Source organism: Enoplosus armatus, chromosome 15, assembly GCF_043641665.1.
Source record: "Enoplosus armatus isolate fEnoArm2 chromosome 15, fEnoArm2.hap1, whole genome shotgun sequence".
In the NCBI taxonomy this organism is placed as follows: domain Eukaryota; kingdom Metazoa; phylum Chordata; class Actinopteri; order Centrarchiformes; family Enoplosidae; genus Enoplosus; species Enoplosus armatus.
The window spans coordinates 15,301,026-15,314,809 of NC_092194.1; the positions used below are offsets into that span (position 1 = coordinate 15,301,026).

Genomic DNA, 13,784 nt, shown 5'->3' on the forward strand with positions numbered 1-13,784 from the left:
GCTACCTGTTTCTGTACTTGGCAGGCTATAAAAGCACACTTTTTGGATATGGTTTGACCTTTCTCACATTGTTTTCAACACACACACACACACACTCGCATGCAACTTGGCTCCAGCGCTGCTTCTCTGTGAGGCAGGCGTACATTGTGTGCAGGGCGAGAGGAGGGCTTTGATGTAATCAATATCAGATTTCAGCTGTTTCACTGTGAGCTCTCATCCTGAGTGGCAGCCTTGACTGACTTCTTACTGCTTATGCAATCCCACTCCTCTCTCCCACCTCACCCGTTTCCTCTTCCTTTGTACCTACTCTCTGCCCATTACTCTTCCTTTATCCGTCTATCTCTCCTTTACTCCATTCCTTCACCTTGTTCCCATTTTTCCTCCTCCTCCTCCTCCTCTTCTCATTTCCACCTCTCCCTTCATCTTTCCCCCCGTCATAATCATCTCTGTGATTGCTCTTCCTCTCCCGGGCGGTGATGTTTTCACTGCTGCCTCCTTGTCTAACTCGCTGATGCTAGATTATTGCTGTATGATTACAGCTACTATACCATGATGATCATTATTGCATTTCGCATGGCAGTGTTCAACACTGTATGAGCAGATCGAGATGCTTTATCCAATTTAGATCTCATTAAGACTTGAGAGGAAATATCCCCATGCACGACTCACATCTCAGCTGTTTTTTTCTCTCTTTTTTTTTGTTGTTGTTTTTGTTTCCAGGACTACTGCAGCTCTGTTCTCATTCTGTTATTGCAGTGCCATTCTCATCATCATCATCATCATCACCACCATCACTATCACCATCAGTTCATGCTCCTGCCCGTCATTGCACTGCCTTCACATCAGCCCTTTTGAAAATGTTGAAGAGTTTGGATTCGCAGCGATGCTTTCACTCCACTGTCATTATCACAATAATGATTGTGACAGGACTCGATGGCTGTTGATAACCTAACATATTCTGCTGATTGATAATATGGGGTATTTTGTGCCTCATTCTCCTGTTCTCTGATTGCCATTCATCTTATTAAATGGAGCAGTTCATTAGACAGAAGCATTATGAATCTGATTTGCATCCACCCATATTCATATCGCATACATTAAAACAACACATGCGTGACATTTCAGCTTCACCGGGCATTTGAGAGTACAGATGAATATATTCATCACAAGTCCCCCACCACCCCCCCCACTTGTCCAAAAAGCCACTCTAAAAATGATAAAATGTGATTCACAGGTGAACTAACCCACGTGTTTTCCTTTGTTTTGCATTTTCAATGTCAGAATTTGAATTTTTAATTCAAAAGCAACGTTGTAGCAGCAGATTGCTCAGCTTGTTGTTTTTAAATCAATATTTCATGCTTTGGTGAACCCTGTCAGTCCAAAGCCTTGTTTTCCTGTGCTGGATGCATCTTACATATGTTTACTATGGTTCTGCTCATATCATTGCTTACTGTGGCCTCCAGTTGGCCTATACATCATTATTCCAATGTAATGTAATTATTTCCCCATGGCACTCCAGTCCGTGTGATTTAACTTTTATTTTCTGACTGCTTTAGTATGCCTGTGATGTATCATCAATCTGATTCTTCTGATTCATCTGGAAATGACTTTTGCTGTTGCCTCCCTGGCTGTTTGCCCTCTTTTAACTGTGTGTGTGTGTGTGTGTGTGTGTGTGTGTGTGTGTGTGTGTGTATGTATGTATGGATGTATGTGCTGTGTCTCGCCGTGCAGTGCGGTGAAGGGCCGATGCCGGGCTGTAGCCCCAGGCTGCTGAGCTGAGAGGGAGAAGCAGGAGGATGCAGTGGGTCGCTCTGGCAGTGGCCCTGGGGTGTGTGTGTCTGTCCCGGGCGTCGCACACCCCCACCCCTACCCCCACCTCGACACACACCCCTCTAGTGGACAACTCAGAGGAGGAAGTGGACGAGCCGTGTTTCGAGCCGTGCACGTGCGAGGTCAAAGAAGGCGTGCTGCACGTGCACTGCGATGGGCGGAGCTTCACTAATGTCAGCCAGGTATCATCCCTGTTCATTTATCAGGCCGTGCACGTGGAGTGCAGACTGCACTTTATGGCGCTGTCATTTATCTCATTAACATATCTCCAAGTCTAATATCCTGTCTCTGATGTGGCTTATAGGTGTTTCTAACTGTTAAATTCATGTAATTAATAAGATAACTAATCAGACCTCTAATTAATCCTTCAGGTGTCACAGTCATGGGTCCGCCCTTTCAAACTCAACCTCCAGAGGAACTCTCTGAGGCGTCTCTATAGCAACGGGTTTCAGCACCTTGGCAACGCAGTGTCGATAAACCTTGGCAACAATGCACTCCAGGACATCCGAGTGGGAGCTTTCCACGGTTTGGCCAAACTGAGACGCCTGTACCTCCACGAGAACAAGCTGGAGGTCTTCAGAAATGACACCTTTGCTGGCTTAGAGGCTTTGGAATACCTCCAGGTGGGCTTGAGAATATAATCCGTGTTGATTATCCATGATTGACGGGATTGTTTCCCACAAGATTACAATATATGGCTGTGACAGAAATAGTCAATGGCTAGCAGGTGGCTTGAGTGAAATAATCTTCTCAAGATCTCTGTGCATTTTCAAACAGAGAGTGCCTCAGCTTTCCTCGACTTTTTAATTGCAACAATTATGTTCATCATATTTTCTCTTTTTACCTGCAGGCCGACTACAACGTGATCAAACGAATCGACAGCGGCGCTCTGAGGTTTCTCTACAAGCTCCGGGTTCTCATCCTCAACGACAACCTGATCCCTGTCTTGCCTGCTCATCTGTTCAGGTTAGAGTCTGATTATTTTGCTGCAAAGCTTTTGAATTACGCCGGTACTGATCTGTAGAAATATCAGTGTCAGACACAATTAGCCAGTCTTTGCTGCTGTTGAATTTATGTTTCTGTGGCATACCATTTCATATCATAAAAGACGGATTAATCATCAGATAAAAAGCAGATTTCTCAGGAATGGAATGTATGAGCCTTTATTTTCACTTACTATCACATTGTCCTTTCATCTAACCTAGTAACTATCCCCCTCCTCCTGCTGCTCCAGATCTGTGTCTCTGACTCATCTGGACCTGCGGGGAAACCGTCTGAAGAGCCTGGCATATGCTGGGACCCTGGAGTACGTGGGCCGCTCCCTGATGGAGATACAGCTGGAGGAGAATCCCTGGAACTGTGGCTGCGAGGCAGTGCAGCTACAACAGTGGCTGGGTCAGATCCCCTACACGGCTGTAGTGGGGGACGTTACCTGCGAGTATCCCTTCCACCTTCACGGCAAGGACCTGAGGGAAATCCCCCGCAAGGAGCTGTGTGCCGACCTCCCGGATAAAGAGCTGCAAGCAGAGGGGGGTGGTCCATCAGCAGGATCACAGCCCCAACATTTACCCCCAAACTCTAAACCCAACACCCAGCCTGGGCGAGTCAGGCCAACTAAACCCTCCTCCATAGTCCACGGCTCCCGCCAGAACACTCATACCTCCTCCACTTCGTCGTCCTCTTCCTCAGCTGAGCGTAAAGACAGGGAGAGGCACCCGAGGCCCACTAAAAGGCCTCGACCCTCCAGAATATCCCCCACACCTCGCAGTCTGATGCCCAACCAGAATCCCCCCGTGGCTGGCTACCAAACACGACCCCCCATCCCCATCATTTGTCCCCTGGGCTGCACTTGCAACCTGCACATCACAGACCTGGGCCTGACCGTCAACTGCAAGGGCAACGCCTTCCTCAATGTGTCCCAGCTCACACCTCGGCCTCTCAACGGCCGCAAGCTGTACCTGAGTGGAAACTTAATCCAGAGGATCTACCGCACGGACTTCTGGAATTTCTCCAGCCTTGATCTGCTTCACCTGGGGGACAACCGCATCTCCTACCTCCAAGAGGGGGCCTTCTCCAGCCTGACAACCCTGAGGAGCCTCTACCTGACCGGGAACAACCTGGAGAGGCTCAGCCCCCACATGTTCCTGGGGCTGCAGAATCTAAGGTAGGATGTTTTGGATCGCCTGCAGCATTTCAAGCATGTTGCCATCACTGAACTTAAAACCAATTCATAAACTGAAACCACATGTCAGCTATTTGGACAGTTGTACATTTGTATGTGGAAATTAATTTCACTGTAATACTGGCATAGCACAGAGCAGAACATTTTGATTACCATTATGCAGGAGTTTGATTGAGATGAAAGGTGCCCATTCTCTTCCAGGAGTGTCATTTGTTAGTCACGCTGCCTGATGGCATGCTTCAGTTGAGGTGTGAGCCTGGTATGAGTGACAACGTGAAAATTAGTGTTTTTTTGTATTTGCATACAGAGGTGTTGATAAGGCGGTGAGACGTCTGGATGGTGCCAGGAATTAGCTTTTTGGGTTATTATAAAAACAAGTCGTCAGAATGATGCATATGTATCATTGTCAGATTAAGCTCACAAAGATAATTCCTCTGCAAATAATGTATACAGCTTATATCTACAGTCAGTGATTGTATTTATTCAGTGAGTTAAACATTGTGGTGTTTGATTAAGACAACAAGTCAACTTTCATCCTCTGCTATAAAAAGAATGAGAAGGTTTGTGCCACAGTACCTTTGTATTCATTCAGAGCATCATTTAACCTTTAATTTTCAGCTCCAGCGTCTCTATATTTCAAGATAAGGTTCAGAAAATCTACAGACTCATTAATTTGACTATTAATCAATAATAAAGATCCTCTCAGGACATTCAAAAAGTCTCCTCTTAACCTCTCGTTAGCCTTTGTTAGTGACTCTAGAGCGAGTGAGCAGTACATTTAAACCACATCTATAACTTATTTGAGCAATGGAAGTATATTGGATGACTAGCATGCATGGAAAAGTCTCCATTCATACTTAATTATTCCCCAAGTTCACACTGATTTCTATTAACTAAAAAAAAAAAACCTTAAAAATTCAAAGTGTCTTGAATTTGACATGATGATCAGGCCTATCAAGGCAAGTGTAAGTACTCGTCAGTGCAAAAATCGCAGAATAAGTACAATTTCTGTTATTGACTTTGACTTCTTTAGATAAATATTAATTTATGCAATTATCATGCCGGGATGCAGGGGAGGTAAATTACCTTACGGAATACTTCAAAATAAATCATGTGAAAATAATTATTTATTTATACAAAGTTAAGACAAAGACTGATAAACAGAGGACCTTATTGGCTTTTCATTTCTGAGGTGCAGTGGTAGTTTCCTTTACATAACCATTCTCTATTTATCCTCCTATTTCCATAGTCCATCTTCAGTTTATTTGCATGTACACAGAGACACTTTAACACTGTCCTCTCATCTCTTTAGGTACCTTTATTTTGAGTACAACGAGATCCGTGAGGTAGATCCTGGGACCTTCGATTCTATGCCGTCCCTCCAGCTGTTGTTCCTCAACGCCAACCTGCTGCGGAGCCTCCCTCTCGGTGTGTTTTCTGGAGTTAATCTGGCTCGCCTCAATCTGAGAAACAACCACCTTCTGCAGCTTCCTATGGTTGGCGTGCTGGAGCACCTCACCGGACTGGTACAGGTCGGTGCAAACCTATTCGCTGAACGATTAAGGGGGTTTCAGTGCAGGTGGATGCTTGAAAAAAAAAAAAACGATTCTGATCTGCTAACCTGCTGTTAGCGTAAATGAGTCAGATACCTGGCATGAGGCTTTTAGCAAATTTAGGCCAAATAACATGCATTCTGTTGAGTGACAGTGGCAGGGTGAAAAATTTAGATTATTGAATTGGATCACCCCCGTTGGTTTACTAAACGAAAATGTGCATAATTATACAGAGTGTATTTGTTTCAAATGTCAGACGATGAAATTAAAAGAACTAATAGATTGCCAAGACACATCAAATTATCACAGCTTGATGAAAGAAACAAAACAAGCTGAAATCTTCGATCAAACCATACCCGTGTTTAAAAAACTTCTGGCTGTCCCTGATCTCTTGGCCCCTGGCACAGCTGCATTTTTCTCCGTCATCTGCATCGTCTGTTGTTTTGAGAGCTCTGCTGTGGCATGTGGGACTACGGTTGCGCCTCAGGTATTCTAATTGGAAAATTGCAATTGACTCGATTTGCATAAGTGGTCTTAATAAATCAGGAGCTAAACTGGAGAAAGCTGAAACGTCTCAAGTTTTTGAGCGTGGTTGTAATTAACGCACCTCTTAGTAAATAGACTGTATAATGTACAGTATGTGTTAAATTTGCTGTTTGTGTTAGACCTTACCTTGCACATTTGACTGCAGCATTATGTGACTGGTTGCTGTACACAATGCGGCGATAAGGACCGAACCCGAGGTATTACATTTTTTCATCCTGCCTCCTCTCACTTCAGCAAATTTAGTGTACCAGGCTTTTCTTAGACAGCCAGAGTAGAATGAGGTAAGGTGGGTGTGGATTAGCCTGAATGTCATTGTGAATTTCCGTTTTACTTTGCTCCATGAAAAAATCCTGATTGTAGGTAGTGTGGGTGAGGCTGGCAGTTCAGAGGCTGTTTCTAAATGTTTGCTCAGGGGAAGGACGACAGTGGTTTATGGAGCTGGAGGAACCATGTAGAAGTGTATTATGTTTTTGTGCTGTCATACGCCTCTGATGTCCAAGAGCATTAAAGCATTCACCAAATGGAAGTACACTGTGGGCCATATTCATAAAGCCCAGCGGTATCACCATTGTAGCTCTCAAAATCTGCTGCACAGTAATTGAATTCATTCATTTACCAGGGTTGTTATTACTCTGACAAAGCCACATTAGCGCTGCCCATGGACTGCAGAAAATAATGTGACAATGATATCACCTGTTGACTTACTGCTGGCCTGTTTGAAGCTGGGGAAGCGGGATTTCTGGGCGCTGGCATGTGCTTTTGGAGCCAGAGTTTGCACAGTAAAATCAAAGGGTAACACAGATGGAAGCAGGGTGAAGCTCGCTGCTGCTGTAAAAAGCAGTCCATTTTGATAATCATAAAGCAGCTGCATGTATAGCTTAGAGTCATTGTCACCATCAAGAACAGGATTATACAGTTACACCCACTTACACGCTGCGATATTTTAGAAAAATACCTCCCTGATGTCACTGTTATTTAAAATAACCATTAGTGAGACATTACAGAGAAAATCTAAATTGCTATGGTGTCTATACTTTATTTAAACTAGTGAATTAACAGCAACACAAGAGCAAATGAGTCTTCCATTTGAAAACCAATGAAAAGAATATTATGAAGTCAGGTAAGCATCTGAGTGGATGCCAGAAATATGCACAGTTCAGGAGTACATATGTCTTTCTCAGTAAACACACAGAACGTTGTTGTGTAGTGGGGCAGCTCTCCCTCATCATCACTGCCAGCTGCAATGGAGAAACTTGCCCACAGCCACATCTCACCTTGTGTGTCAGATAGAAAAACAATGTGCACCCCCAGAAAGATTGATGAAAACAAATGAAAACAACACAGTATTCACCAGGGGCAGGTTTGACAGGAGAGCATATAAACTAATATTCACCTGATTATCAGTTTTGCTTGAGTCTGTGTCAATACTTTTAACGGTTTTATTGACTCAGTGATACCTTTTAAAGGGGTTTGGTACAAACTAATGTTAAAGGGAATAGTTTGACATACACTTATTTGCTTTCTTGCTGAGTTAGATGAGAAGATTGATACCACTTTCATGTTTGTCTGTCCGGATTGAGGCTAAAGCCAGCAGCCGGTTAGCTTATTACTGTAGCATAAAGACTGGAAACAGCTAGCCTAGCTCTGTCCAACGTTAGCAAAAACCCGCCTATGAGCACCTTTAAAGCTCACAAATTAAGACGTTATATATTTTTTGTTTAATCAGTACAAAAACTGTTTAAAAACAACAACAACCCTGTTCTGCTCCCGAATCTTCAAGCTAAACTGACTATACTGAATTTACATTGTCACTGCCGGAGTCATTAGCTTATAGCAGTGGAGCGATTAAGCTGTGATACGCAGTACGTTACTTCCTGGTTAAATGCTTATTGAAAGGCCCGTGAAAGCTACAGAAACAATTATGTAGTCATAACTCTGTTACAAATAGGTAGCTTCTGAGCTATTAACCTTATAAACAGTGCTTGAATAAGCTAGCTTTGTACCAAACTGAACAAAATATTTTCAGGCTAGCAACCAACTGAACTTGCTACTATCAATGGTGATGATCAACGATCGCTTAGCTTATAAAAAACAAACAAACTACGTAGTCTGTCATATAAATATCAAGTGACTAACAGCTTGCCAGTAACTAGGACAGTCAAATGATGTTGAGTTGAGCAGTAATAGAGTTAATTATAACCACTAATGTTTACCACATTATATTTAGTAGTTCTATTAAAAGAGGCTGGTTTACGTCCTGTGTAATAAATATCTCCTGAACACTAAACAAACCAGTGAAGATGTTTATGCACCGAAAACAAGTTATATGTTTTTTTTTGTAATATCAGCAAATATTTCATTTGAAACAGCACAGCACAGCAAAAACATGACCACCACAGGTGCTTTAGACATAAATGCATTAGCTCAATAAAAGCCCCTGAAATACCAGGCTTTTAGCAGTTTGACCAGTCGTCTGGCAGACATACCAATGTGTTTTCTATTATAGGACGGAAGATGGACTTTAGTCTCATTGACTGTCTGTCTTCTACTTTAGTAAATACCAATAAAGCCAGTTTACAACACAACATGCCACGGAGCATCTCTAATTTAGTGTTAATAACCACTTTTATTCGATTATCTGAATGGGTGGATGATGCAGACATGATTAATATTGCATTTATTGTTGCAGTATTATTTCTAGATCAATATATTGTGATATTTACTTAAATATTCAGTTTTTACAGGGACAATATCTTGTATTATTTACAAATATTTTTATATTTTATAGTATTTAATATGTCATGCTGTGACAGATTTTGGTCCATATAAGTTGTTTGCATTCGTTTAAACATGAAAATTTTGACCCACAAAATTTGGATATGAGAGTATCGCCATCATACAGTCATATAATCAGAGGTAATAAACTATAATATTGGATTATTGGTCAGCCCAATATGTCTATCTAGCAGCTGTGAACAGTAGATTATTTTTGAATGTTCTTTCCAGTGTGTGATTTACAAAAATGGCCAATCTGATAAAAAAGATGATACGAAAACCTCCATTCCTGGGCTCAGTAGTATTGTGAAGTAGTAGATAGTATTGTATCTTTCTGCAGGTAACAGGGCAAACATATTCATCACGTCATGTCGACGCACTTTCATAGCGATTTTCGGCACACCTCGAACACAGAAAATCCAGACCTCTAATACAGCAATATTAAAAGTCAGTGTTTGTTTTCCCTCAGAATAAAAGATCAAGAGCTTCTTTCAAGACTCACCATGTTGCACTGATGTTCGGCAATCACACAGAGGCAGATATACCAATTTCTCCACTGACAATAGCCTCAATGGACCAGAAACATCTTGCTCTCTGCTATTACTACCATTCTCTCTCCACCTACATGAAACACAAACTGTTGTATGGAACAAGTTCATGCCCCTTCTCAAGGGGTTGTTGAAGTCGCTCTGGGAAATATAGGTAATCACTATCTGAGGTAGGTGTCGACGAGGCAGGCAAAGGGAGCGTGAGTACACTATGAAAGTAAATTACACTTCAACAAAAAAAAACCCTCCTGGAATGCACTCAAGTGTAAGAGTATCCATGGGTGAATTGCTTTGACGCATTTCTCTGGTATTGTATGTATAACTATCTCAAATATACTGTACCAATGAAGACACTTTTCCAATATACACATTTTTTCACAAAAACAAAATTTTTCATGTACTGCAGATTCCTCTTCCAATGCCCTCTATTCATTTTCACTCTGTGTATTATTCAAAAGACAATGAAACACATTCATCAGTATGGAGAGGGCTTGGCAAGCTGGAGCTCAGGGGCGTCTTGTCACCAGAGACTACAGCAAAATCCCTGCACCAGAACTTCCAAAACCTGCTTATATTGACTATATTTCTGTGAACTAACTGGAGCAATTCGGATGACTGACAGGATATTGCTGTTTGGGCAAAGTGATCAATTATAAGACACATGGCTCACTGAGAACATCCTGAATTTCTCCCCTGATGTGATTAGTTTTTATGGCTCCCAAGCAAATTTTGGACAATTATTGCTTGATCTTTGAGCCCCGTAATAATGATAAAAAACCCACAAGAGCAACTTTACTCTTCTGCGGCTAAAGGAGGTCAGTTTCCATCCAAAATTGATGCCATTATTTGAGTCAGGCTAAATATATTTTCTGACAAAGGAGGATTTTTTTGTGTTTTTCATGAATGAATTCTTTCGCAATATGATCACAAGCAGCATTGAAACAGTGAATGTTGCAGTTAAAACTGTAACATTAAAACAAGACTCTAGGTGGCTGGTTTTCTTTATGGGTGAACAGTGTACTGAGTGTACTGTATGTTCACGATACAGTGTCATTAACTGAAAACTGACTTTGTAAGTGAAATGAGTTTGCTAAAAGCCTTTGTGTTCACACAAAAAAATATATATATAATGGTTTCATGCTCAAACATTTTCTCTGTGACTAGCACCTGTCGGGCTAACTGAGGTCTATAATTTCCCTTCACAGCAGAGCTTTGATTGACAAGTTGACAGCAAATCACACGCTAGGTGACCAGGCGTATAAATTGTAAACGGTGTTGGACATGTTGGACAGATGCTTGCAAAAGAGAAGGGGATAGAGCCCTTGGGATCTGTGTGAAAGCAAACAATACCTGGAATAAAATGCTTCAAGAATTTCAACCAGATGGAAGTCATAAAACTGCATAAACAAGCTGACATTTTGGTCATACAATGTTCATTTTAAATGTCACCTTGTTTTTTAATGTGCATTCATGCTGAATTACAGCCCAGTTGTGTCACAATCATGCTGAAACATGGACAACTACACTTTTCAGTGGACCTTTAACATGGAAGTGTTCAAACTGAGTTAAAACTGCGGCAGAGCGTTGTTTTATACTCACCCTCCAGTCGCAATTATGTCATTATCTAAGCCACACAAAAGCCCACAGTGGGCCAACTCCAGTAAAGTGAAGGAGCATCCTGTTGTTCAGTGTGAGGCATGGGGAAGTAGTCGCACCATGGCTCCCACAACAGCAATGCTGAATCATCTCACAAAGCATTCATCTATTTCTGCAAGCCAGGGAGAGGGCCTAACCAAATTAGCATGACAACATTTGTGCAAGGCCCTTGGAAGTGTGACAGAGAGAATATCAGCTTTCGCTGCCAGTGTCATTGCTAAAGATATGGAACAGATCAGTTCTGCAGACAATACTACGTGCTGTAAGTGATTCCCTTTGTGCATAATCTGCTTTAGCCTATTCAAAGTGTGGCAAAGTGAATATTTGAGTTTGTTTTAGGACACGCAATCAATAGCTGGCAACGAGAAAATGGCTTTACGCACCTACCCATTGGATTATAGCACAAGGGAGAGTTGCATCACATCCCATCTATTGTTAAAAACAAAGTGTTGTGATACTCTCACATTCTCGTCACACAAAACCTGCCGGTGAGTTTTGTCAATAACCACTTGTGTAAACTCTGAGTGGTCTTTATTGTAAACTAAAATATTCCTATAACCTGCTGTAGTACATGTGTGAACAGGTTTTAAAGTGAGCACTTGTGGGTGGTACAAGTTGAATTGGTCACTGCTCGGATCGTCCTCCATTATTGAGAATATATCATGCCTGCGCACAGCCATTCAGGAAATGTAAGCACTTCAACGTTATGATGACCCTATAATGACATAATTTACATTAATCAGTACTTTACATCGCCTGCATATTTCAAAAAGTCATTTAAAGACGCTGGCCATCGCGCAAAGCTGTATTCTATTATGCAAATGCTGAAAAACTCATTTTCCATGTATTCTAGCTGGTGAAAGGTGGCGAAAGAGAGAAAACATCATTTTTCTTGTTGTCATCTTATTAGAGTGTTAGCTACCGGCTTATTCTACACAAGAGACTGTTTCCAAGTTACGAATATATATCACAAGGATACCTGCAAAATTATCTATTTCTTGTTTACATTCCGCAAAGTGATTCATGAACTTGCATTGCATGGCAGACCAGTAATTAGTGTGCTATTACACGATGACAACGCGCTGTGGTGTTGTGTGTTTTCTCCAGGTGGACCTGCAGCAGAACCCGTGGGAGTGCAACTGTGAAGCAGCTCCACTGAAGCGTTGGCTGGAGGGGCTCAGCGCGGTGGTGGTGATGGGAGAGGTGGTCTGCCATTCCCCGGAAAAGACCAAAGGCGTAGACCTCCGCTCCCTCTCCATGGAGCTGCTCTGCCCTGAGCTGGAGCCCCAGGAGGACCAGGAGCACGAGCAGCAGACAGCCACCTCCACAGCCGCAGACAGCGGCGTATCGGTTGGCTACCCCGGCTCAGGGCTGGGGCCCCTGATCCCTTCGGGGAAGGATTCAATCCCTCTGTCGGTGTTAGTGCTCAGCCTGCTGGTGTTGTTTGTGTCGGCATTCTTCGCGGCAGCGGCACTAATCGCCTACGCCCTGAGGAGGAGGGACAAGCTGCCGTTCCGTCGCCAGGGAGAGGTAGACTTGGCCGGCATCCAGATGGAGTGTGGAATCTTCACAGAGCAGACGCACCACCACCACCACCACCATCACCACGGCCTGCCGGAGACGCCGCCTCTGCCTCCGCCCGAGCACAACCACGTCTACGACACCATCCACCCCCCAGAGGCTGCGTCGAAAGGTCCCGACCCTGCTGCAGCCTCGCACATGTGTAGCAACCCCATCTACAAAGAGGAGCAGGATGCAGCCGTGACACAGCGACCACATCAGCAGCAGACGTTTGCAGCTTCCAAAGAGAGCGAGGGAGGATACTGCTCTGCAGCAGAGAAGGAGAGGGAGTGGACTCTGGAGGTGTCCTCATCACCCATCAACACTGTTACAGGAGCAATGGGACCGCTCGCCGGCCTCCATGGGAACGGCATCCTCTGCCCCACAGTGATCGACAGCCAGGGCCCCACACCTAAGGTCGAACTGGTGGACTGCCTCTTCAGACTCCCTGCCCCCGAGTTCAGAGACCTGCCAGACAGGTATGCGAGGCCGCCGCCCCGCTACCCTCACCCCCAAGACTCCAAACAGGACGCCAGACCCGACCAAACGCTCGTGGTCACCTCCGCCAGCTCCACAGCAGGCGGTAGTAACAGCAGCCAGAGCGAGCAGGGAGCAGGAGAGCAGAGAGCCAGACTGAGGACCACACCAGACTACATGGAGGTGCTGGACCGCTCTTACCAGTTTTAACACTCCTCCTCCTCCTGCTACCCCTCTTCTATTGTCTCCTCATCATCTCGCTCTCTGGTGATGAATCACCCTGTAACAATGACTCCTGTACAGAGGCTGGCGTGGCTTTGAGAGGAGCCTGTGGGGGAGCGGGACTACACTACACACTATGTTTATTCCTGGATAACGAGCTGAGGTCAGTTTTTGTATTTTCCCCACTACTGGCAGTTGGTATTTGGCAAGGATTAGCTGATCCCAGATATCTGCCTGGAGGCGAAACTTCAGCTGCAGCTACTACAGAATTTTTCCTCCATTACGCCTCACAATCGAAAGTACTGAGGCTCCCTTTTTCTACTCAGAGCCACAATGAGCGGGAGACAGCGTGGTGGTGGTGGTGGTGGTGGGCGTTACTGTTCATATTATCACTCTCAAAAGACCTGCGTGGAGGTGAAACACACCAGCTCTTTG

At 43.8% G+C, this 13,784-nt stretch overlaps 1 protein-coding gene across 1 annotated transcript; it reads left to right on the top strand.

Moving 5' to 3' along the window:
- Positions 1–1,796: 1,796 nt before the first annotated feature.
- LOC139297520 (SLIT and NTRK-like protein 3) lies at positions 1,797–13,337 on the top strand. The gene is made up of 6 exons (XM_070920228.1): positions 1,797–2,012; positions 2,202–2,453; positions 2,681–2,796; positions 3,065–3,994; positions 5,325–5,544; positions 12,198–13,337. Exons 1-6 carry the CDS (start codon positions 1,797–1,799, stop codon positions 13,335–13,337), a joined length of 2,874 nt encoding a protein of 957 aa, XP_070776329.1.
- The last annotated feature ends 447 nt before the right edge of the window (positions 13,338–13,784 follow it).